Source organism: Primulina eburnea, chromosome 18 (genome assembly GCF_022965805.1).
Source record: "Primulina eburnea isolate SZY01 chromosome 18, ASM2296580v1, whole genome shotgun sequence".
Classification (NCBI taxonomy): Eukaryota; Viridiplantae; Streptophyta; class Magnoliopsida; order Lamiales; family Gesneriaceae; genus Primulina; species Primulina eburnea.
The window spans coordinates 30,463,627-30,489,365 of record NC_133118.1 but is presented as its reverse complement, the minus strand read 5'-3'; the positions used below and the strand labels follow the sequence as shown (position 1 = coordinate 30,489,365).

The window sequence follows — 25,739 nt, the reverse complement described above, 5'->3', positions numbered from 1 at the left end:
AAAATACCAAAAAGAAAAGGGGACCTCATCTCAAAAAATTAAAATATTATTTGACTTGTAATGGATGTTCGGTCCTTGATAAGGAAGACCTAAAGCCAAATGAAAGAAACTGGTAGCCTGGAAATTGAGCGTTGGGGCTTAGGTCCAGCCAGATTTCGTCTCGAGTAGGATCTTCAATTGGGGTAGGGGTATGGGTTAGACAATTTGAGTTCATAAACGGCCGACATTTATTCGGCCACATGAGACCCATATATCTATGGCCAAAGAAATAGTGGCCATCCATTCTAATCGGAGCCATGACTCACCCACGGCCAGCATTTGTAAGTATGGATGGACCCGGCAAATATGAGAACAAATCCAGTGGTAAAGGGCGAAACTTACATTTTTTACAAAAATAATACAGAACTCTAATTAAACTCCTACGTGAAAATAAAATCATTTCTGGAACATTTAATTAAAATTATGGCTTGAAAATTCGCATTAATTGAAATTTTTTTGCTAAAAAATATAATCCATTATTCCATTGCTTGAATTCTAATTACTAACTTCATATTTCAATGTTGTGCGGTAGAAATTTGGCAAAGACATACATTTAACTGCTTCACTTCACTCCCAAACTATATCTTGTCAAAATCATCGTCAATGTCGTCGCCAGCATCATCTGAATAAACCAAAAAGAAAGGATATGAGCCAGCAGCGTGTAAAAGAATAGTAAAAATTAGGAACAAACAGCAAGGGCAAAAGCAGAAACTAATTTAGTTTGTGGTATGTTTGGAGACCTGGACCATCGTCGCTATCCCCGAGGTCACCGAGAAGAAAGACATCTAAATCTTGTTCAGAAGTTGATGATTTAGCATTATTGCTATTTTGTTTTGAAATCCCCTCTCCCTTTTTAGATGATGTTCCGTCCGACGAAACCTCCTTCACTTCAGTATCTTTTGCCTTTTCCTCAGATTTCAGCTTTAAATCATCCAGGTATCTTTTTTCATACCTATAGCAGATTTAAGTTAGACGAGTTCAAGGTAGAGCCAACTGATTCAAGACACAGTCAGATATTAAAGGACACTGCTATGGGGAAGTAACTTACGGTGCCACGTGGCTGTTAACAAGAATGAAGTATATCCTCCAAAACTTCCTCTCTTTCATCGCTTTTGGGCATAACTGATACCTTAGCTTTGACATCTCCTGAAAGAGAGAGGGAAAAAAGGAAGTGAGAATTGAACCAGACTGATGTTAGGATACAGCTTGAGGTCATTTCCAATTTATTCATATTAAACCATATCAGAACTAGAAATATTGGCATGCACACTCTCCCTCCCTCCCTCTCAAGGTTGTTAACATGATATATATGATATCTTTCGGTGCCAAATCGATGATAGGTAAAGCCTCACAACATTCATATGAATTCATAAACATGCAGATAGCATATGCTGTTGAATTTCGTAGGAACTTCAATATACTCATTTATGCCATGTTAAGGTCACATTCACACAATTCTTTATATGCGGTACATGTTAAGATAATGTTTGAAGTTATGAATCTGAGCCCTTCGGCCTATTCATAGTTAAGCATATTATGAGCTGGAGCTCAAACAATAACCGAGCAATTTTATCATGAGAAGAAATTTAAGTTAATTGTTAATGTTAAGAACAGTGCAAGAGGATGGATTTCATTGACTTTTGAAAGATATAAAGTTCGTTCATTGTATACTTGTATGCTATTCATCCATACAGATAAAATAATAATGAAATCCTCAAGCCAGTTCATAAAACTTTTGAAACATAAAATAAAAACTCAAGCTCAGCTCAGTTTCTGAATGGAACATCTATCTACTAATAAAAAGTTGCTTGTTTTTTCTTTTTCTCTCCTCTTCAGCAACGGAAACAAAGAGGCAAGAAAAATTTAACCTTCACCGTTGAGAGAACAAGTTTTGCATGCCTTTCTTGCCATTCATTGAGATCCTGTCGAACATTTGAAACTGCAGGAATATCTATCATCTCTGAGTCATCTGCAAATGCAAAATGGTAACAAATATAAGCTTTTGCATCAAAGTCAATCAGCCTTTATGAAATGAGATGGCGTTTCGGTACACCCATATTCGAAGTTGGTTGATCTACCCTTCTTAAAAAGTTGCTTAATTTAAAGTTAAATTTACCCAAATGATGAAAGCCTATCTGCAAGAAAATGCAAAATAAGTTCGCGAAAGTTATTGAGTGCTTCTGCCTAATCCTTGTGATTTAAAGCACACACTAATATTTTACTTTATTTTCTTTCATTTTCAGTTCCAGAATTGCTCCTGTTCTTTGACCTATTTGACTTGACACTAGATTTGAGTAGCAGCATGCATTACCCGAAACTCTTCAACATCAGCGTGGAGCCATTAATGACTTTAGTTTGACGGTTCTAGACACCATAACCAAGATCTATTGATGCTACAGATCATTCTTTTATGTCATTCATTAACCGTGTGATGCTACCTCTGAAGACGGACATCAGTCACATACATCGAGAGGTTTGTTTGCGGTAAGAATGAAAATCTGATTATTTATGGCACTTTGCGTATGATATTAGTATATAATCCTAGTTGACCACACCTTCATTTTACATATGCCATTGGTCTCATCAGTAAGGCAAAGCTCACCATTTTTTTATATATATATCACACAAAGTCCACAAAAGCAGGTGGCTCTTTGTTCCTAATTGACTGTCTATGGCTCTATACATCTTCACTTTTAGTTTGGTATGGTCGTCACATATTGATATCGATGTTCAAATTGCTTTCTATTTTGATGTGTCCCTTGTGTCTCATCAATAAACCAAAACTTCCTAGGACCAGACATATAAAGGAGGAATGCCATACTGATTAACTTTCAAAACGGATCAATGCATTAACAGTGCTTCCCGTTAGTGTTAGTGTGACTCTCAACAATAGCATAAATATAGCAGTGATCGAACTACAAATAGTATCCACCGAGTTCTTTCTGTGTCTACTCGGAGGCAGAAACCAGACAACCACATTTGTTAAAACAGGATCAATTCGGTGAAAACAGGATCAACAACCTTCTCTAATACAAGATTAAACACGCCAATGGATGATTTTCCAATCCTGATAATTTCAAAAAGAAAAAACACATTTATCAGCATATAAAGCAATTCACCACCACAAAAAAAAAGCTGATAGATCAGGTAGTAAAAGAAAGAACAACACCTTCAAGCGGGAAATCCTGGAAAGTATCGATCGTAATCCCTTTAATGAAATCCCTCAAATCATCCGTAATCCCAAACTTGTCCAGATCAGCAGCCTCATTGCCCTTATGAGGCGAATCCACGAGATTAGTGAGCACCGTGGCGGCAGGGGGAATCTGAGCCGTGAGCTGATCGGCGCGCTTCATAGCCTCAGCGGCGAATTCTTTCGACTTCTTCGACGCCTCGTTGGCAAACTCCTTCGACCTCTTGGACGCCTCGGTTGCGAACTCCTGGGATCTCTTCGACGCCTCGGAGACTACGTCTGAGAAATTCATGGAGCCAATGCCCTGCGTCAACTCCTGAGATATCTTGGCGGTTTCCTCCGCCAAGCTCCGAGCTCTCTGCCACAAATCCATCGTAGACAATTCGCCGAAATGGCATTCAGCAGCTAGATTTTACGATCATGTATGTGTGTGTGTGTGTCTATCTATATATATATATATATTGCTTGAAGAGTGGACTAAATAGGAGAATGAAATGAAATGGGGGAACCGAGTCTAACTAAATACCCCTCATCTCACCAAAGTCAAAATAAAATTTAATTCTATTTGCACATAAATGTGATTATGATAAATAAAATAATCAATAATGGCGTGTTTTGGTCATGGTTTGAGTCGGACTCGGACTTGAACCCGAACTGGATCCAATGATCTCATTAATTAGGTTAACATGTTTGACCCAGAACGGTGCCCATAACCGTATGATTTTAGAATATAAAGCTAATCCACTTGTTCGATCTGATCCGATGGGTTGTGTGATGGTTCGAGCAATCAACTTGTGGATTTTTTTATTTTATATCGAGATTGTTTTTTATATATATAATATGTAGATATTTTAGTCATTGGATAAACAATAATTGTTGTTAATTTCTATTAAATTATGGTATTTGCAAGAACTGACATCATAGTTGATGATACCAACTTTTCCCTGGGTCTGGTCTGGTGAGCTTGAACTTCAGATCAACAACCTTTGAACCGGAGCGATGGAGAACCACCGGTTTGTACAGATTAAGAGGTATTGGAAAGTGTCGAAAATTTTCCCGACACGACCACTTCGACCTCTTGATCGGATTTTGGATCGGAGAAAAATGAGAAGATTCGATAGGTAGTAGTGGATATATCTCTCCCTCGACCATCAAACATATATGGGTATTTATAATGGTTGAGAGGACTTCTTCCCATAGCGTGTCGAAGTCTATTTTAGGTAAATTTCCTTATTAAATTCTTCTCCTCTTACTGCCAGTCCGGGCCGGATTCCTCGCCACCTCTGACCATGCGGCAAGATTCTAGCACGTTTAATATTATTCACGCAATTCTTCTCCAATCACTGCCAGTCCGGGTCGGACTCCTCGTTACATCTAATCATACGGCGAGATTCTCGCCCATTTAAGGATTATTCACGCTTTTGACATGTGATGGTTCTTAGGATGGAAACAAGCTCGGGCTTGGGATTCCTTTCACAAGCATTTGTGCTTGACATAACCCTACTCCGATCGCTTATTGGGGTCGGACACATGTGATTCGACTATCCGGACTCGACCGAGCACCTGGGCTCGGCCACAGGGGCTGGGCCGAGCACTAGGGCTCGGCCACAAAGGCTTGGCCGAGCACTAGTGCTCGGCCGGGCAGGCTCGGGTGGCCGAGCACTAGTGGCCGAGCACCTGTGGCCGAGCACTAGTGCTCGCCCATTAGTGTGCTCGGCCACTAGTTCTCGGCCACCCGAGCCTGCCGGCCGAGCACTAGTGCTCGCCCATTAGTCCGAGCACTGCCCTGGTGACAGAGCTCGACCGGGCACCAGGGCTCGGTCATCAGGGGTGCGGCTGAGCTTGGTGCTCGACCGACGTTTATAGACTGTATCGAATTTGGACGAGTCATGCCCGATGGGTTACGTTTAAGGTCCTTGAGTTGGAAACTCATGCGCGGTGGAATATTTTGAGGGCATCAATAGTATTTGGACAAATATATTTAAAACAGTTTATAAGCTCTTATGTATTATAAGTTGTTTTTTTTTTTTTTTTTTGATTCTTTTAGAATTATTATTTTTTTTTTGACAAGAAAAATAATTTATTCAATAGAAGAAGTAGCGAAATACAGGTTGAGAAGATCACCTAAGACATGGTGGTGTCTCGACCCACATAAAAGGGCTATCATAAAAGCGAGAGAGCTTAGCTAACACACTGCGCAATCTCGTTTGTTTGTCTACGGACAAAATGCACCAAGTAGCCTCGTTCAGTAGCTACTAAATTTCTACATCTTTCCATTATGCCTCCAAACTCCGTGTCGACATTAGCATGTTCCTTCGTGGCCTCGTGGACCGTCTTTGCATCCACTTCGAACATAACATTAGGATAGTCCAAAGTACGGATCCACGACAAGGCTTCCAACAATCCGATGGCTTCCCCTTCTTTTACGCAACGAAGTCCTTTAATCAAGGTGGTTCTGGCAGTAATAAATCTACCCTCGACATCTCGCACCACCATACTAACTCCAGCCGAGTTAATATCTTCGAAAAAGGCTGCATCAATGTTGCATTTCACAGTTCCAATAGGGGGTGGGATCCAAGAGCTCGCCTGTGTCCTCTTTCCATGCTTCGGTGAGCTTTTTTGTTGTTTTAAGAACTTATATATTGTGATGTATTATTTTAATAATAAATTGTTAAAGTGTTTGGGTGAACTTATATTAAACAACTTAAACATGTTAATGTGTTTGGTATTAGAAGAATTTTTTTGTTCAGATGTGATAAAAAAATATAATATCATGAGTTAATATATATGTGTGTGTGCGCGTAAATAATTTTATAATTTTAATATTAAAAATAAATATATTTTATATTTAAGTATCAGGAGAATTCTTTCACTTTTAAAAAAATTATGCATATATATTAAATAAAAGATAAATTCGAGTCCCAAAAAAATGCCAATTTAGAACCCCCCAAGTCCATTTAATTAAAAAAATGGGCCATTTAGTAAAATCGTGGGCTGAAATAGGATCAAAGTAAGTCCGCAATTTGTCTGGATTTCTCTGAGGCCCATTTTACTAGTTTTAGTCCATTGGAGCCTGACTTCGATATGGGCTATGTTTAGGTCCGGGTCGGGTAAAATATATATGTCTGGATATTTATATTTATTATAGAATAATGCCAAATAATATAATACTGCTAAAAGTATATCAATATATCGCTATATTAATATTTATATCATTATATCATGAAACTTTTACTTAATATATTACGATATTTTAACGGTAAATTTCCAAAAAATACATCTGTCAATGTTTCAATTAAAATTCAGTACCTAATCATTATTTTTTAGAAATCAGTACCTGACAGATCTATATATTTAGTTTTAACTACCCAAAAAGTAAACTTTACATTTTTACCCTTTATTATTTAAATAAATATATTATTTTATACACAAAAATTATATTATTTTTCTCCATTTAAAATATAATTTTAACAAAGTATTGTTTCTCAATTATCATGGAATAAAAGTAAATACTTATTTTGACATACCAAGTACATATTATGGGATTTCAGATACTTGATTTCGCTCTTTGAATACTCTAAATATATAAGAAAATACTATATTTTCGAGCATTCACCATAAATTCAGTCATTGTTGGTCTTTTCATGAAAAATACATTAAGATGACTTATTCATGTCATTTTATTTTAAAAAAAAAACATAGGTCATCACTCATCATGAAATAAGATTAAATATTTATTTTCACTTAAAAAATGCTTATTTTGGAGTTCCAAATGCTTGATTTTACTCTTTGAATACTCCAAATGTGTAAAAAAAAAATACTGGATCTTCGAGTCATCACAATAAATTCAATAATTGTTGGTATTTTCATTGAAAATACATTAAGATGACTTATTCATGTAATCTAATTTTTGAAAAAACACAGTTTCTCACTCATTGTTAAATTAGAAAAATTACTTATTTTGATCGATAAAATACCTATTTTCGGGTTACAAATATTTGATTTGGCTATTTGAATACTTCAAATGTGTAAGAAAATACTTAAGTTCCAAGTAATATTAAGTGACTTTTGATTGTGTCATTTGTGAAGTTAAAATGTGATACTTAAATTGGTACAAAGAGTATCTGATTAAAGTATATAAATACATGATTTTACCCCGTAAATACTCATATCCAACTATTTGAGGATGCCAAAATATAATTTGAAGTTAATATTAAGTGATACCGATGATGATATTCGTGAAGCAAAAATGTGATGCATAAATTAATACAAATAATATATAATTCGAGTTCACAAACACTTGATTTTACCTTTTAAATACTCAAATTCGATTGAGTATGTCAAAATATATAATTTGAAGATAATATTGAATATTTTTTGATGATGAGATTTGTGAATAAAAAACGTGCTACCTAAATTGGTACAAATTGTACCTAATTTGATTTCACATATACTTGATTTTACCCTTTTAAGGCTAAATTTTGATTATTTTGGGATATAAAAAAATATAGTTTCAAGTAATATTGAGTGACTTTTGATGTGTCATTTGTGAAGTAAAAATGTGATACCTAAATTAGTACAAAAAATATCTAATTCGAGTCTACCTATACTTTATTTTACTCCCTAAATGAGAAATATTTTAATTTGAGTTTTCAAATACTTGATTTAGTAAATGAGATACTCACAATATGTATTAAAATACTGGATATTCGAATAAGCAACGTAAGTTCATCAAGTGTTGGTATTTTTATGGAAGATATATTTAGATGACATATTTATCTCATTTAATAATTTAAAAAAAAAAAACAAATTCTCAACTAATCATGAAAATTTTAAAGTACTTAGTTTTACTTGAGAAGTACCTAATTTGAGTTTGCAAATACTTGATTTCGTAAATGAGATACCCATAATATGTATTAAAATACTAGATATTCGAATAGGCAACGTAGGTTCACCAAGTATTGATATTTCCATGGAATAAGCATTTGGATGACATATTCATATCATTTAATATTTTTTCTGTAAAAGAAAAAACAAATTTCCAACTAAGCATAAAATTTTTAAAGTATTTGTTTTTATTTGTAAAGTACCTAATTTGATATTGTAAATATTTAATTTGTTACATGAGATACTCATAATATGTAATAGAATACTGGATATTCGAATATGTATCGTAAGCTCACCAAGAGTTTATCTTTCCTTGAAAGTGCATTTAGATGACATATTCATTTCATTTAATATTTTTTTTGTGAAAAAAAAAAAACAAATTCTCAACTAAGTATTGAAATTTTAAAATACTTATTTTTACTTGAGAAGTATATAATGTGATACACTGATACCTAAATTAATACAAATAATACCTAATACAAGTCCACAAATATTTGATTTTACCATTTAAATACTCAAATTCGATTATCATTTGATGGTGTCAATATTGAGCTTTGAAGATGATAAGTCTGAGTGCTCAAATCGACGTTCGTATATAGGAGAATGTAAACGTTGTTTCGGTAACCTATAAACGTCGTTGATCTTGTGTATTTATAGAAGTCTTGAATCCAACGTCTATATATGAAACGGCTTCTTTGACATCTGATAGGATCAGCTTTATTACCTAAAAAGGTTCCTGCAAAAAGCTTCAGAACAATAAGTCTTGTTTCATACCACATTTGGTAAAACGTATTAAATGACTTTGTTCAGCATTACTGATGCATTTAATACTCGTACTTGGTAAAGTAACGGTAGCATTTAATATATGACCGATAGGTTTTGATTTAGCAAAAGTCAAGTTTTGCTTCTGTTTTTCTAATATGATAAGTACACGAAGAGTACTGCTCTGTTAAGACGATACGAGAACTTCTGTTTTTATATGTTCTTCTGGTTTACTAACGAGATCAACTGGTTTTGACTATCAACAACACAATTAAATTAAGTCTATCAGAGAATTTGTTTTTCCTTTTATAAAAAAATATTAAATGAGATGAATATGTCATCCAAATGCATCTTTCATAGAAAGACCAACACTTGGTGAACTGTAGTGACCCGTTCCAGAATCACCTACTAATCAAGAATTAAGCATGCAATTAACTTAATTAATAACAATCAGAGATAATTGCGGAAAAGGCCAACAAACGATAGTTATACAACCCAATCGAAATCCAGAACAACTCGAACTAAAATGAAAATATGCGGTACAACCATATCGAAACAAAACAGAACTGAAGAACTAACTCAATCGGCTACTCAACGTCCTCCTCATCCTCCTCCTGAGCCATCCAACCTGAGGCCTGTCCCGTGGGAATGGGGTGTCCAAGATAAACAAAACCGAGGACGTGAGCGATAAGAACGCCCAGTACAAAAGCATGAGTATACAAGCCTATATGAAATGCACATGCTATGATATGATACCAGGGTAGTCAAGAAACAGGAGTCACAAAAGATCTCAAAATGCTCAGTCTAGAGGCGCCAAGTGGATAGTGCCGCGCGGTACTCCTCTGGATCACTGCATCCACTACAAGATCAGACGTGGACCTAAAATGTCCTGGATCACCGAAGCCCTCCGGACCCGTCGGCCACTGTGTACTCTCGGTGTCCATGCGTCCACAAGACAGGGCTGAGCGGCCCCACAAGATATAGCTTATCTCGAAAGAGATACAGCTCAATAATAAAGGCTATCTCGAAAGAGATACGGCTCAACATGAAATGCAACATGCAGCATAAAACGTGACATAATAACATGCATCATATGACATATATCAATTCAGCAAATAATCATGCAACACATATAAGAATGTATACTCAACCAGGATATCTCGGATAGTACTTTCGTACCTCTAGTAAAGCAATCCTAGTCCACAGGAAATCCTATCAATCGGGTCTAGTCCGTCGTCTGCCCTGACGATACTGAGCTCCCTGACTGCCCTTCTCGGACCGTCGGCTATGCCCGGCTGCTCTGTCCGGGCTGCTCTGTCCTTCCCGGGTTGCTCTTCCCTTCCTGGGCTGCTCTTCCCTTCCCGGGCTGATCTTCCCTTCCCGGGCTGCTCTTCCCTTCCTGGCTGATCTTCCCTTCCTGGGCTGATCTTCCCTTCCTGGCTGCTCTTCCCTTCCCGGGCTGCTCTTCCCTTCCTGGCTGATCTTCCCTTCCCGGGCTGCTCTTCCCTTCCCGGGCTGCTCTTCCCTTTCTGGGCTGCTCTTCCCTTCCTGTCTGCTCTTCTCTTCCCGGGCTGATCTAGAGAGCTAAAAATTGCATTTAAAGACACAGTACCCTCTCCACAATGAGAAATCCAATGGCCTATTTATAGACCTCAGCCTGCATGAACGTGTCAACCAAATCCCATGCATCCGGGCATCTGTCGCTAGGCAGCATGCACAAAGACACCTCACCTTACATGCATGAACGTGTCAATCAAATCCCATGCATCCGGACACCTGTCGCTAGGCAACATGCACAAAGACACCTCACCTTACCTGTATGAACGTGTCCAACAGTTACCATGCACTTGACACCTGCCCGGCAGGCGTGTCAACCAAATACTATTCCCGGGCTGCTCTTCCCTTCCTGGGCTGCTCTTCCCTTCCCGGGCTGATCTTCCCTTCCCGGGCTGCTCTTCCCTTCCCAGGCTAATCTTCCCTTCCCGGGCTGCTCTTCCCTTCCCTTCCTGGCTACACCTCAGCTTACTCACACGAACTCTAAAGCCAAAATACACATGATTTACTTAATTAAAGATACTTAATCATGTTTATTTAAATAAATAGGATTCGGGCTACTACATTCTCCCCCACTTAAAAAGATTTCGTCCTCGAAATCAGGCTAGAAGAAGAACGAAACGAAATCACAGCATCGATAAACAACTTAAATACTGTTGAATACAACCGAGGTTTGGTTTACAACGGAAAAACACATATACATCCATATTACAACTACAGTACAACTCAAAAGAGCTCTGGATGCTCTGAACGCATACGGCTCTCTAATTCCCAAGTGGCTTCTTCAGTGCCTCTGCGCTGCCACTGAATTAAGACAAGAGGAATGATCTTATTCCGCAACACCTTGTCTTTGCGATCGAGAATCCGAACTGGTCGTTCCACGTAAGACAAATCCGAATCAAGTTGAACTTCAGAGGGATGTAAGATGTGAGACTCATCTGCTACATATCGTCTCAACAAAGATACGTGGAACACATCATGAATACTTGATAGGTACGGCGGCAATGCAAGTCTGTAAGCCAAATCTCCCACGCTTTCCAATATTTCAAATGGACCAATAAATCTCGGAGACAGCTTACCTTTGAGACCAAATCTCAAAATCCTGCGAAAAGGCGAAACTCGGAGAAACACTTTCTCACCTGGCTGAAATTGAAGAGGTCGACGCTTGATGTTCGCATAACTAGCCTGTCGATCCTGAGCAGTCTTAATCCGCTTCTTGATTACTGCAACCTTATCAATAGCCTGCTGGACTAACTCTGGTCCCTCAACATGTCGTTCCCCAACTTCGTCCCAGAATAATGGAGTACGACAACGTCGCCCATACAACGCCTCAAATGGTGCCATACCAATACTACGATGATAGCTGTTGTTGTACGCGAACTCCATCAAAGGCAAATGATCCTGCCAAGCGGTTCCGAAATCCATAACACAAGCTCGCAACATATCCTCAAGTGTACGGATAGTCCTCTCTGACTGACCGTCGGTCTCTGGATGATAAGCCGTACTCAAACTTAGTGAAGTACCCAACGCTGACTGGAAACTACCCCAAAATCGTGAGGTAAAACGAGGATCTCTGTCACTAACAATACTGACTGGCACTCCATGCAAACGTAAAATCTCTTGAATATAAAATCGAGCCATACGATCGAAAGTGAAATCACGATTATATGGCAGAAAATGAGCAGACTTGGTGAGTCGATCCACCACTACCCAAATAGCATCACTGTTCCTCGAAGACAATGGCAAGTGAGTAATAAAGTCCATCGTGATATGCTCCCACTTCCACTCAGGAATAGGTAAATTCAACAATAATCCTCCAGGTCGACGGTGCTCTGCCTTAACCTGCTGACAAACTAGACACTTGGAGACAAACTGATAAATGCTGCGCTTCATCCCTTTCCACCAAAATCGTGTCCTCAAATCTTTATACATCTTATTGCTTCCCGGATGAACACTCAACTTGCTTCGATGAGCCTGAGACAAGATCTCTTCCCTCAAAGTATCATCCTCTGGTACTACAACCCGATTAGACAAACACAGAAGACCATTAGTCTGATAATGGAAATTGCTATCTCCACCAACCAACCGAGCTAATCTCTGAGTCTTGAGATCAGACATCTGAGCATCTCGAATCCGAGTGAACAAAGTTGGCTCAGATAAAATGGTAGCAACACGAATGCTCTCCATACCTTTCCGATGTTTGAACTTAAACCCCAACGAACAACAATCATGGACAGCACTAGACATAGCATTGGTCTGAAGTGCAGAGGCTCTCATCTTGCGACTAAGAGCATCGGCTGTGAGATTCGCAGAACCTGGATGGTACTTGATCACACAGTCATAATCCTTAAGTAGATCCATCCAACGACGTTGTCTCATGTTCAACTCAGCCTGAGTGAACAGATACTTAAGACTCTTATGGTCAGTAAAGATTTCAAACTGAACACCGTACAAATAATGACGCCAGATCTTTAGCGCAAACACAATAGCAGCTAATTCTAGATCATGAATAGGGTACTTCTCCTCGTGAGATTTTAACTGTCTGGAAGCATAAGCGATCACATGACCATTCTGCGTCAACACACACCCTAAGCCTTGAAAGGAGGCATCGGTGTAAACACGGAAACCATTAGATCCTGACGGTAACGCCAAAACAGGTGCAGAAGTCAGAAGTCGACGAAGCTCTCTGAAACTATCTTCGCACTCAGATGACCACTCAAATGGAACATCCTTCCGAGTAAGCTGCGTCAATGGTCTAGCTACCTGAGAGAAATTCACGATGAAGCGACGATAATACCCTGCCAGACCTAGAAAACTACGGATTTCGGCCACTGTCGTCGGACGTGACCAATTCAGCACTGCCTCAATCTTGCTAGGATCCACAGAAACTCCTTCCTTGGAAATCACATGACCAAGGAATACTACACGATTAATCCAAAACTCGCACTTACTCAGCTTAGCATACAATTGCTTCTCGCGAAGAATCTGCAACACCATCCTCAAGTGATGAGTATGCTCTTCCACACTGTGAGAATAAATCAAGATATCGTCGATGAAAACCACAACAAACTGATCTAGAAAATCCCGAAAGACTCGGTTCATCAGATCCATGAACACCGCTGGCGCATTTGTCAATCCGAATGGCATAACTAGAAACTCGTAATGCCCATATCGAGTACGAAATGCAGTCTTGGAAATATCATCATCTCTGACTCTCATCTGATGATAACCCGATCGCAAGTCAATCTTAGAGTAAACAGAGGTACCCTGAAGCTGATCGAACAAGTCATCAATACGAGGTAATGGATACTTGTTTTTTATCGTCACACGATTCAGCTGGCGATAATCAATACACAATCGCATCGATCCATCCTTTTTCTTGACAAACAAGACTGGAGCTCCCCAAGGTGAAACACTCGGACGAATATAACCTTTATCAAGAAGATCCTGCAATTGCTGCTTCAATTCCCTCATCTCTGACGGAGCAAGACGATAGGGGGCACGAGAAATCGGTGTAGTCCCTGGTATTAACTCGATGCCAAATTCCACCTCTCTAATCGGAGGAAAACCAGGAATCTCATATGGGAAAACATCAGGAAACTCACAAACCACTGGAATATCATCTGTACCGACACTACTTGTGGATGAATCAATCGCATAGATGAGGTAGCCTTCCCCGCCCGACTCTAAAGCACGACAGGCTTTCAGAGCAGATACCACTGGCATCGGAGGTCGCGCTCCCTCACCATAGAAAAACCAACTAGAGTTCTCAGTCGTACGAAACAGAACAAGCTTCTGGTAACAATCCACAATAGCTCGGTAGGTAGTCAATAGATCTATACCCAAAATACAATCAAAATCTTCCATCTCTAGGATCATAAGATTTGCAGTCAACTCGTTACCCTCAAAATCTAAAGGACAACCCATCACTAGACGCTTTGCTAACACCGAATGACCCATCGGAGTAGAAACGGAAAGAATGACGTCTAGAGAAACATACGGTAACTTATGACGCTTAACAAATCGTGCAGAAATGAATGAATGTGATGCTCCGGTATCAATAAGAACAAAAGCAGGAATACCGCATAAACAAAAAGTACCTGCTATAACTCTCCCTGCCTCATCTGCAGCCTGATCCTGGTTCAGCGCAAATACCTGACCTTGGGCACGAGGTCGAAGATTTGAACTACCCATTGCCTGACCCTGCATCCTCTGCTGAACAGTCGTCTGAGATCCGGAACCAGATCCTGTTCCACCTCGCAACTGAGGACAATTCTTCTTAAGATGACCCATCTCTCCACACTGAAAACAAGCTCCCGCGGCTGATCGGCACTGCTCCGATGGATGGTTCTTCCCACAATGCACACAAGAAACCTTCTTCTTACCAAAGCGAAAAACACCGCTAGACCGTGATCCAGATCCAGAAGAAGAAGAACCAGATTTCTTGAAAGACTGAGATCGAGGGCTCAAAGTACTCGGAGGTCTAGAAGAAAGAATAGACCTACCACGCTGGAGACTGATCTCTGCCTGGCGACACCGGTTCACTAACCCATCATAAGAAGTAGGATTATCGCAGACAGTGACTCGATCAAAGATCTCCTGGTTAAGACCCTGAAGGAATTGGTCATACTTGGCCTCAGAACTGCCACTAATATGAGGAGCAAAGGGTAACAACTCGAAGAACTTCTGCTGATATTCATCAACAGACATACTACCCTGCTTAAGATTCAGAAGTTCAATCGTCTTTGCCTGGCGAAGGGCTGGAAGAAAATATAGCTGCATGAAAGCTGCACGGAATTCGACCCAAGTCACCCTACCCTGAGCCTGGACTATCGGCGCAGAAGTCGATCGCCACCACTTGCGCGCACGGCCTTCGAGAAGAAAACCAAGGGTCTCCATCTGCTGCTCTTCGGTGCATTGGAATGCACGGAAACAACTCTCCATGCGCTCTAACCAATCCTCAGCAACATCGGGAGTCTCGCCACCGACTAAAGGCTTAGGCCCCATCTGAATGAAACGGTGCATCTCGAAACGCCTAGGGCCATCACGACGATGACGATGTTCACGATGACGCCTATGATCGCCCTGGTCACCCCAACGACCTACACTCCCCTGACTACTCTCATCACCAAGGTGGTCAGCCATCGCTACAAGATAGAATGGAGAAAAAATGGTAAAATGGTCAACGGAAATCCTAAAACAGAATCTATATCCCAAAATCATATGCATGCTCTGATACCATAAATGTAGTGACCCGTTCCAGAATCACATACTAATCAAGAATTAAGCATGCAATTAACTTAATTAATAACAATCAGAGATAATTGCGGAAAAGGCCAACAAACGATAGTTATACAACCCAATCGAAATCCAGAACAACTCGAACTAAAATGAAAATATGCGGTACAACCATATCGAAACAAAACAGAACTGAAGAACTAACTCAATCGGCTACTCAACGTCCTCCTCATCCTCCTCCTGAGCCATCCAACCTGAGGCCTGTCCCGTGGGAATGGGGTGTCCAAGATAAACAAAACCGAGGACGTGAGCGATAAGAACGCCCAGTACAAAAGCATGAGTATACAAGCCTATATGAAATGCACATGCTATGATATGATACCAGGGTAGTCAAGAAACAGGAGTCACAAAAGATCTCAAAATGCTCAGTCTAGAGGCGCCAAGTGGATAGTGCCGCGCGGTACTCCTCTGGGTCACTGCATCCACTACAAGATCAGACGTGGACCTAAAATGTCCCGGATCACCGAAGCCCTCCGGACCCGTCGGCCACTGTGTACTCTCGGTGTCCATGCATCCACAAGACAGGGCTGAGCGGCCCCACAAGATATAGCTTATCTCGAAAGAGATACAGCTCAATAATAAAGGCTATCTCGAAAGAGATACGGCTCAACATGAAATGCAACATGCAGCATAAAACGTGACATAATAGCATGCATCATATGACATATATCAATGCAGCAAATAATCATGCAACACATATAAGAATGTATACTCAACCAGGATATCTCGGATAGTACTTTCGTACCTCTAGTAAAGCAATCCTAGTCCACAGGAAATCCTATCAATCGGGTCTAGTCCGTCGTCTGCCCTGACGATACTGAGCTCCCTGACTGCCCTACTCGGACCGTCGGCTATGCCCGGCTGCTCTGTCCGGGCTGCTCTGTCCTTCCCGGGTTGCTCTTCCTTTCCTGGGCTGATCTTCCCTTTCTGGCTGCTCTTCCCTTCCCGGGCTGCTCTTCCCTTCCCGGCTGATCTTCCCTTCCCGGGCTGCTCTTCCCTTCCCGGGCTGATCTTCCCTTCCCGGGCTGCTCTTCCCTTCCTGGGCTGATCTTCCCTTCCTGGCTGCTCTTCCCTTCCCGGGCTGCTCTTCCCTTCCTGGCTGATCTTCCCTTCCCGGGCTGCTCTTCCCTTCCCGGGCTGCTCTTCCCTTTCTGGGCTGCTCTTCCCTTCCTGTCTGCTCTTCTCTTCCCGGGCTGATCTAGAGAGCTAAAACTTGCATTTAAAGACACAGTACCCTCTCCACAATGAGAAATCCCATGGCCTATTTATAGACCTCAGCCTGCATGAACGTGTCAACCAAATCCCATGCATCCGGGCATCTGTCGCTAGGCAGCATGCACAAAGACACCTCACCTTACATGCATGAACGTGTCAATCAAATCCCATGCATCCGGACACCTGTCGCTAGGCAACATGCACAAAGACACCTCACCTTACCTGCATGAACGTGTCCAACAGTTACCATGCACTTGACACCTGCCCGGCAGGCGTGTCAACCAAATACTATTCCCGGGCTGCTCTTCCCTTCCTGGGCTGCTCTTCCCTTCCCGGGCTGCTCTTCCCTTCCCAGGCTAATCTTCCCTTCCCGGGCTGCTCTTCCCTTCCCTTCCTGGCTACACCTCAGCTTACTCACACGAACTCTAAAGCCAAAATACACATGATTTACTTAATTAAAGATACTTAATCATGTTTATTTAAATAAATAGGATTCGGGCTACTACATGAACTTACGTTGCATATTCGAATTACATATTATGAGTATCTCACGTACCAAATCAAGTATTTGCAATATGAAATTATGTACTTCTCAAGTAAAACTAAATACTTTAAAATTTTCATGTTTATTTGAGAATTTGTTTGTTTGGTTTTTTTTTTTACAAAAAATATATTAAATGAGATAAATATGTCATCCAAACGAACCTTCCATAGAAAACCAACACTTGATGAACTTACGTTGCATATTCGAATATCCAGTATTCTGTTACATATTATGGGTATCACATGTACCAAATCGAGTATTTGTAAACTCAAATTAAGTAATTCTCATCCAAATACATATTCCATGGAAATACCAACACCTAGAGAATTTATGTTGCATATTCGAATATCCAATATTGAATACATATTATAAAGATCTCATTTACGAAATCAAGCATTTTCCAACTCAAATTAGGTATTTTTCAAGTAAAATTAAGTATTTTAAAATTTTCATGCTTATTTGAGAATTTTTTATTTACAAAATATATATTAAATGAGATGAATATGTCATCCAAATGCATCTTTCATGAAAAGCCAACACTTGGTAAACTTACGTTGCATATTTGAATATTCAGTATTCTATTACATATTATGAGTATCTTCTATATCAAATCAAGTATTTACAAACTCAAATTAGGTACTTATCATCCAAATGCATATTCATGGAAATACCAACACTTGGACTCTTTGAGAACTTACGTTGCTTATTCGAATATCCAATTACGACATCAAGCATTTGACAACTCAAATTAGGTACTTATCAAAGTAAAACTAAATAATTTAAAATTTTCATGTTTATTTGAGAATTTTTTTTACTAAAAAATATTAATTGAGATAAATATGTCATCCAAATGCATTTTTCATTGAAATACCAATACTTGGTGAATTTACTTTGTCTATTCGAATATCCAATATTTTAATACATATTGTGAGTATCTCATTTACGAATTCAAGTATTTGCAAACTCAAAATAGGTATTTCTCAAGTAAAACTAAGTACTTTAAAATTTACATGCTAAGTTTGGAATTTGATTTTTTTTACAAAAAATTTTAAATGAGATGAATATGTCATCCAAATACACCTTTCATGAGATCCAGTATTTTCTTACACATTTGAAGTATTTAAAGAGCCAAATCAAGTATCTGAAACTTCAAAATAGATACTTTATATGTCAAATAAGTACTTAATCTTATTTTATGATGAGTGAAGAAGTATATTTTTTTAAAAATAAAATGACATGAATAATTCATTATAATGAATTTTAAATGAAAAACCAATAATGATTGAATTTAAGGTGATTTTTCAAAAATATAATATTTTTTTACACATTTGTAATATTCAAATAACACAATCAAGTATCTGGAACCTCATAATATGTACTAATACTTTGGTAGATGGAAAACACACAATTAATTTGGTGGGTAAAATTATATCTTTATTTAAATAATAAAAGGGCAAAAAAGTAAATTTATCTTTTTAGGTAGTTAAAACTAATTTATAGTGTATGTCAGGTACTGATTTGTAAAAAAAATCATTTAGGTACTGAATCTTAAAGTAAATATGGACAGATGTATTTTTTTCAAATTTACCCATATTTTAATACAATAATTTCATTTTTTTATTAGAATTAAAAAGGTATATTTTTTTGAAAAAATTAAATTAAATAAATTTTGGTTTGGATTTATTTATAATGTGTATTATGGACTCAAAATAGAAAATGAAATAAATTTACGTAAATTAAAATTTCATTATGCACGAGTTCATCATAGGTAAAAACTTGTGTGAGACGTTCTCATGGATCATATTTTGTGAGACAGATATCTTATTTGGGTCATCCGTGAAAATTATTATTTTTATGGTAAAATTATTACTTTTTATTGTGAATATCTGTAGGGTTAACCCGTTGCACAGATAAAAATTCGTGAGACTGTCTAACAATAGTCTTACTCTTCATCATATTATCCTCCTCTTTTTTTCTCCTTGACATTTAACAACGAGTCAACAAATGAATGTCGAGTTACATTGCGTAAGTTTCTCTCTTTGCAAATTTGTTATTTATATTGCTAAATTTCGATCTTAGTAATATATATTTTAATTTTTAGTATTTTTCTTAATCAGTGATATATCAATATGTATATATGCACAATATTAGAAAAATGACCAAAATTGAAAAAAAAATAAAATAAATGATTGACATATAATATAACAAGTTACATTTTTCCCTCAACTCCATCATCCATGTTCTCAGGACCGATCCTATTTAGAGTCATAAAAAGCCAAGGCCTCATGCCCATATTTTTTTGGGGCCCTAAAATTTAAAAAAAAATTAATATATATATATATATATATATATATATATATATATATATATATATATATAATGAATAAAAGCCTGTTTAATTTATAAATATTAAAATATAAATAATCAATAAAATATCAAATAAGAGCCTATAAAATTGCTCTCCTTCTCACCGCTCCACTCTTCTATCTTTGTCTTCTCCATCTTCGACTCCAGCATCAGTTGCACGTGCTCACTCTTGTAAGTGTATTAATGTTATGTACGGTAATAATTTGTATTATAATGCTTTTCCCCCCTGAATCTTACTACTTGAATAATTTGATTTCTATTAATATATTGGATTTAGGTTTGTAGTTTTATGATTTAAATGGAATTTCTTTACAAGTTGAATTTCATTGCGCGTCATTATTCTTCTTCTGTAAATTATTTACAGACACATAAATTTCAAGGTGTTAGTCCCCAAATCCCTAAATGTACCGATAAAAACACCGAAAGCAAGAAGAGAATGAATAATCCAAATCCTAATAATCGAAAAGTAAATATATAATCCAAACCAAGTTAAAACAGTGAAAACTGCTAAAATTCTTCAAAAGAACGACAAAAAAAGACAAAATATGAGACAAGGCCTCAAGAATTTAAACTACAATTTTTAGATGTTGATGATACTTCGGGACTTGGGCTTTTTATGCATCTTCAATCTAGAGAGGTTACAAAGTACAGACGATGAAACATTGTTGAGGACTTGCAAGAATCTTGAAAATTCTTTGACTCATAAGAGGTGTTATGATATTAATGGGGATGATCTATTTTCAGAGTTGACATTCTTGAGGTGCTCATTACCAAGAGAAGCAAAATCGGCCATTGATGTAGAGAATTACTTGAAGAAAATGGGTGGGTGTTTCCCAAATGCTCATATTGCTTATAACATCTTGTTGATTGTCCTTGTCACAGTAGCAAGTGCACAGCGAAGTTTCTCAAAGTTAAACTCATCAAAACTTTTTCCGATCAACCATGTCACAAGAAAGATTGAATGGATTGGCTATGTTATCGATTGAGAAAGAAATTACTAAACAACTTGATTATACAAACTTGATTAGTATTTTTAGCTCTAAAACTGTTAGGCGGGTTGTTTTTTAGTGATCATTTTGGACATGTTTGATATTTTTATTCATTTAATTTTTTATATTGTCTTTAACATATTGATTTAATTTGAAAAATTGCTATGAAACTAAAAAAAAATATGAACACACATTATGATTCAGAGGTCTTTTTTTAAAAGTTCGACTCAAGCCCAAATATTGTTAGGATCGACCCTGCATGTTCTCTAGTACCATTAGTTTTAAGAATTGATATGTCAGCTTATTAAACGAGCTCGTGAATTTATTTACATTACACAACTAAACTCGATTCATATATCAAATGAAAAGTATTACTTTTAGGATAAAAAATAATATGTTTGCATTAATCGAATCAAATGTTAAAAATTTATCTCATTAATTCGATTAATAAGATCGTCTCATTTCAAATCTACACGGACTTGGGCCGATCGAAGGCAATTCATTTTGTACCCAATTTAATATATTATCAAATGTATTAAAAAAATACACAAATTTTCCCTATAAATGTAGGAAATAGTTAGATGGAGACGGCACGCCGCCCCGGGACAAACAAACCGACCAGAGCGTAATCACCAATCACATAACGACACGTTATGATATGGAGAATCAGCTGCAGTGCGCCACGTGGATAAGAGCTTGGCCCTCTCCGTTGAATCATTTGTGCAGGGGAAAATTCGATGCTGCCCGTGCAGGCAGTGCCTGCACGGGCAGATCCAAGGGCCAGAAAATTTCTGGCCCATTTTATTTTATTTTTTTAAAATAATTTCATCACCCATGATCGAATCTTGACCCTTGATTGGGTGTGGGGGCAGTGCCCCCACACCCAGGATCGACTTTACCTTGTGCAGGTATGGCTCTCTCCATATGCTGATTCCCGGAAATACCCCTACCCCTTGCATTTTTCCCCGAATCACCCCTATACATATGTGTAGGGTTGTGTGACCCGCCCCGATCTCCTCATCTCCGAATTTATCTGATTAGGGAGCGTTTGGTACGCGTGATTAGGTAAGATTATTTTTTTTATCCTGCCTACTCAGCTGTTTGGTACGCGTGATTATTTAATCAAGTCAATTCCTCCTATGAATGATTAGGTTATATTAGGTAGGTTAAAATAATACCTCCTCATCTCCTAGGATTATTTATCCGACTCTTAATACCTCTTATTTTTCTAATTTTACCCTTCTCTTATATTCAAACTCACCACCACTTTCCGCCGCCGCCACGACCGTCGCCGCCAGCCGATTTTTCCGGTCGGCTGTTTCCGACCTCCGCCCACGTCAGTTGTTTCCGGCCGGCCGCCGTCGCGACTGTCACCGTCGCCGCCGCCGCAAATGAGAAGGGCAATTTTGTCTTTTCATCAAAAAATTCAAAATTATCATACACTTAAAAATCTTACCAAATCTAATATTATTTTACACTATATATTACAATTCTACCACAATCATTTTCTTTATCATTTACATACTAATCATTAGTTTATCATATCCTTCCAACCAAACGTAGCCTAAGGGAATCCTGAATCCTGACTTAGTAAGATTAAATATGTATTTCCTGCATTATTTGTAAAAAAAATATTGATATAATTTAATTCCATTATATATGAATACTAGTATTCTTAAAAAATATACATATAATAATATTAATTATTATATTATTATTATCGAGACTGATTTAAAGATGATACTAGACCATCATTTTTCAGGTTCCGCCGTGAGAAAAATTTATCGGGTCTTTTTCCTCACAGACTTTCTCATTTATCATTACTCAATAGGACTCTCCACACCAGCTTGGTGGAGTGATACCTCCTCATGTATCGAACACATGACCTCCTAGCTTAATTACATAGTTCAAAGAAACTTGGTGCCGGTTGAGCTACTAGTCCAACTTGTACCAAGTCTCTTTGAACTATTTATATGTCCAGGAGGTCATAACTTCGAATCTTGCGTAGATAAAAGCTTCAATGTTTGGGCTGAAGAAGTTTTACGAGTAATGACGCATGGGAAAATGTGTGAGGGAAAAAGTCCCAGTGAAAATCCAAGATGGGACAAGGCTCTCGAGGAAGCCTAAGATGGAGATAATCTCTAATCCCGAGAAATACATATATCTTGTCATTTAGACCTTCTCAATTATTATTTTTAAAAAATCACTATCTCCAAATATATTGAAATATAGTACAAAATTCAATTTTCAAATTGAAAAGTTGACCAAGATTGAATGACAAAATACCCAAAGACATTGAAAAATCTCATGGGAGACGGTATTCCGAATCGATTTTGTGAGACAAATATTCTATTTAAAGCACCTATGAAAAATATTACTTTTTATTATAAATATAAACAAGATTAACATATCTCACAATTAAACATACGTAAAATCATCTCACATTACAGTTATTCAAAACATATATAAACAGTATTAATTACGATAAATCATAAAATCTCATCAACTTTCACATGTGGAGAGTTAGAATTTAAGGCAAAATTTGGACCATGTGTGGAACATGTGGAGATGGACGATGCTCGTGCCTCAAAATATCATGTTTTGAAATATAAAGATCTATTTAAAGCACTCGGTCTGATAATGATGACCGATATTTATGTAAAGCATATGGTGGTTAGAGGAACTAAATCAGACAGCACTTTCCGAGTAAAAATATCCTCAAATTTTTAAAAATAAATTGTCGTTTAGATAAATGAGTTTTCAGCTAGACAAAATCTGTCCTAGATCACATCCTAAGATGGATCGAAACTACCAAAAATTGTCTGTTAAAAATATTTCCAAAAAAAAAAAAAAAACCTCAAATCAAGATGTTTGACAACCATTTTATTTTCATAAAATATATATCTTGTTTAGGTAAAGTGAAAAACGAAAGCATCCCCACGAATTTTATATTATCATAAAGATACCGAACTAAAACTCAATAACCTCATAAGTCATATCCAAAAAAAATAGATCTCTTGTGAGACATTCTCAAAGATCTTTATCTGTGAGACGAGTCAACCCTACCGATATTCAAATAAAAAGTAATACTCTTAACATAAAAGTAATATTTTTTCATGGATGACTCAAATAACAAATATTCAAAATAAAAAAGTAATACTCTTAACATAAAAAATAATATTTTGTAATGAATGACCCAAATAAGAGATCCATCTCACAAAAATGACCCGTGAAACAGTCTTAACACAAATTTTTGTCATCCAAAATATGTGCAAGAATAATAATATTTATTTATTATTTTTCTAATCGCGATGATAAATCTATTTAACACTAACAAATGTATCTAGTCTAGATTTTAAAAATAAAGTATCTTATATTATCGAACATTTGTTATATATCGTAAACTAAAAAAACGTCAAACGATATATGAAACAAAAATGTTTAATCTCTTTCGAACCAAACGGCTCGGAATACTGAATGATGATGATGACGACGACGACAAATAAGTGAAATACAACAAAACTCATCCATTCAAGCAAATTAAAACACAGCCAAACAACCTTATGTATATTTGATGAACTCAATCCTGAATGCACCCGAAAACAAGATATATCTATCTGCAAGTTAGTTTTACACTTGGATTTTTTAATGCTTAATTATATGATGAAATATTATAATATATATATATATATATATATATATATATATATATATATATATATATATATATATTATATTGACCAAATTCACCCAAATTGAATGTTGGAAAATAAATTTGGTTTTTTTTAAAAAGCAAATATTTGTATTTGAAAATGTTAATAAAAAGGTGAGAAATTGGGATTATGGGAGGTAAGGTAGGGAATGGTCACTGTCACTCCACTGGGGTTGACTCCAGTAAGAAGGATCAAGGGCAGCCGTTAGATCAAACAGGCATTGATCTCCGCCGTAGCTCCCCCAATCCAGCGCCGCCGTCAGTCCGTTGCTGTCCGTGTCCTGCATCTTGAACTCGTCTGCCTCTGGACCTGGATGCATTCTGTCATACGACGTGGTGGGAATGTCGGCCATGCTGAACCCGATCATGCTCGCCGTATTATCCAAGGAAGTCATGAGTCCGTCGAAACTCTCGATCTCAGTGAATATCTGGCCGTCGGTGGAGGTGGGGTGGTGGTTCTTCAACGGCGCCTGGCGGTCGTGATCATCGAAGTTAGGGTTCGTAGAAAGATTCGCGTCGTAGAATATCGCACCTGAGAAACCGTACTTCTTCGCAGAGTCCGATGCAGCAGCGCTCAGTGCCGATCCTTCCTCCGCCACGGCAGAGGCTGCGGCGGAGGAAGGTGTACCGGCGGTGAGGCTGGAGCTATCTGTACTGCTCGGACTCTGAGCTTTCGATTTGCGTTCTCTCGACCCATCCCCCACGCCGCTTTTAGACTTCGAACGCTTGGTCTTCCGGCAGCTACCGCCGACAGGAACGCTGCGGAGCACTCCGCCTTTGGTCCAGTAACGGCGGCAGGCCTTACAGAAATGCCGCGGCTGGGAGAGATTGTAGTTATTATAATAGCAAAACTTGGTATTAAGCGAATCGCAGCGAGGACACTTCAAGGCCTGCTGTGCCAAGATGTGGCCGTGCACTCGCAGCCTCCGGTCCCCACCTCCGCCGCCGAAAAACCTCCCGCCGCCACCTCCAACTCCGATGGAGTGAAAATCTTGCATTATTATCTTATAATTCTCTGAAAAATCCCACTCCCCGATGAAAAATCCGCAGCATTAATTTGCTGAAACAATTCGAGTAACTGAGCTTTCTCTGGCAAACGAATATCCCCAACAAATCTTTCAACTTCAACTAATAATTCATTACAAGTAAATAAAATAACGATGATATCTGTCCTACATGAAA

General features: G+C 38.0%; 3 protein-coding genes across 3 annotated transcripts; all 3 read right to left on the bottom strand.

The window, feature by feature from the left end:
• Positions 1-364: 364 nt before the first annotated feature.
• Positions 365-3,668, bottom strand: LOC140820085 (uncharacterized). The gene is made up of 5 exons (XM_073180405.1): positions 3,209-3,668; positions 1,908-2,008; positions 1,088-1,185; positions 780-991; positions 365-661 (listed from the first exon to the last, which is right to left on the bottom strand). Exons 1-5 carry the CDS (start codon positions 3,600-3,602, stop codon positions 618-620), a joined length of 849 nt encoding a protein of 282 aa, XP_073036506.1. The 5' UTR covers positions 3,603-3,668; the 3' UTR covers positions 365-617.
• A 1,742-nt stretch (positions 3,669-5,410) lies between these two features.
• On the bottom strand, positions 5,411-22,362 carry LOC140819264 (uncharacterized). The gene is made up of 3 exons (XM_073179273.1): positions 22,342-22,362; positions 22,107-22,255; positions 5,411-5,843 (listed from the first exon to the last, which is right to left on the bottom strand). The coding sequence occupies exons 1-3, from the start codon at positions 22,360-22,362 to the stop codon at positions 5,411-5,413; spliced, it is 603 nt and encodes a 200-aa protein (XP_073035374.1).
• Positions 22,363-24,558: 2,196 nt separating this feature from the next.
• Positions 24,559-25,677, bottom strand: LOC140820126 (dof zinc finger protein DOF5.4-like). The gene has a single exon (XM_073180449.1). It carries the CDS (start codon positions 25,553-25,555, stop codon positions 24,686-24,688), a length of 870 nt encoding a protein of 289 aa, XP_073036550.1. The 5' UTR covers positions 25,556-25,677; the 3' UTR covers positions 24,559-24,685.
• Positions 25,678-25,739: the final 62 nt, after the last annotated feature.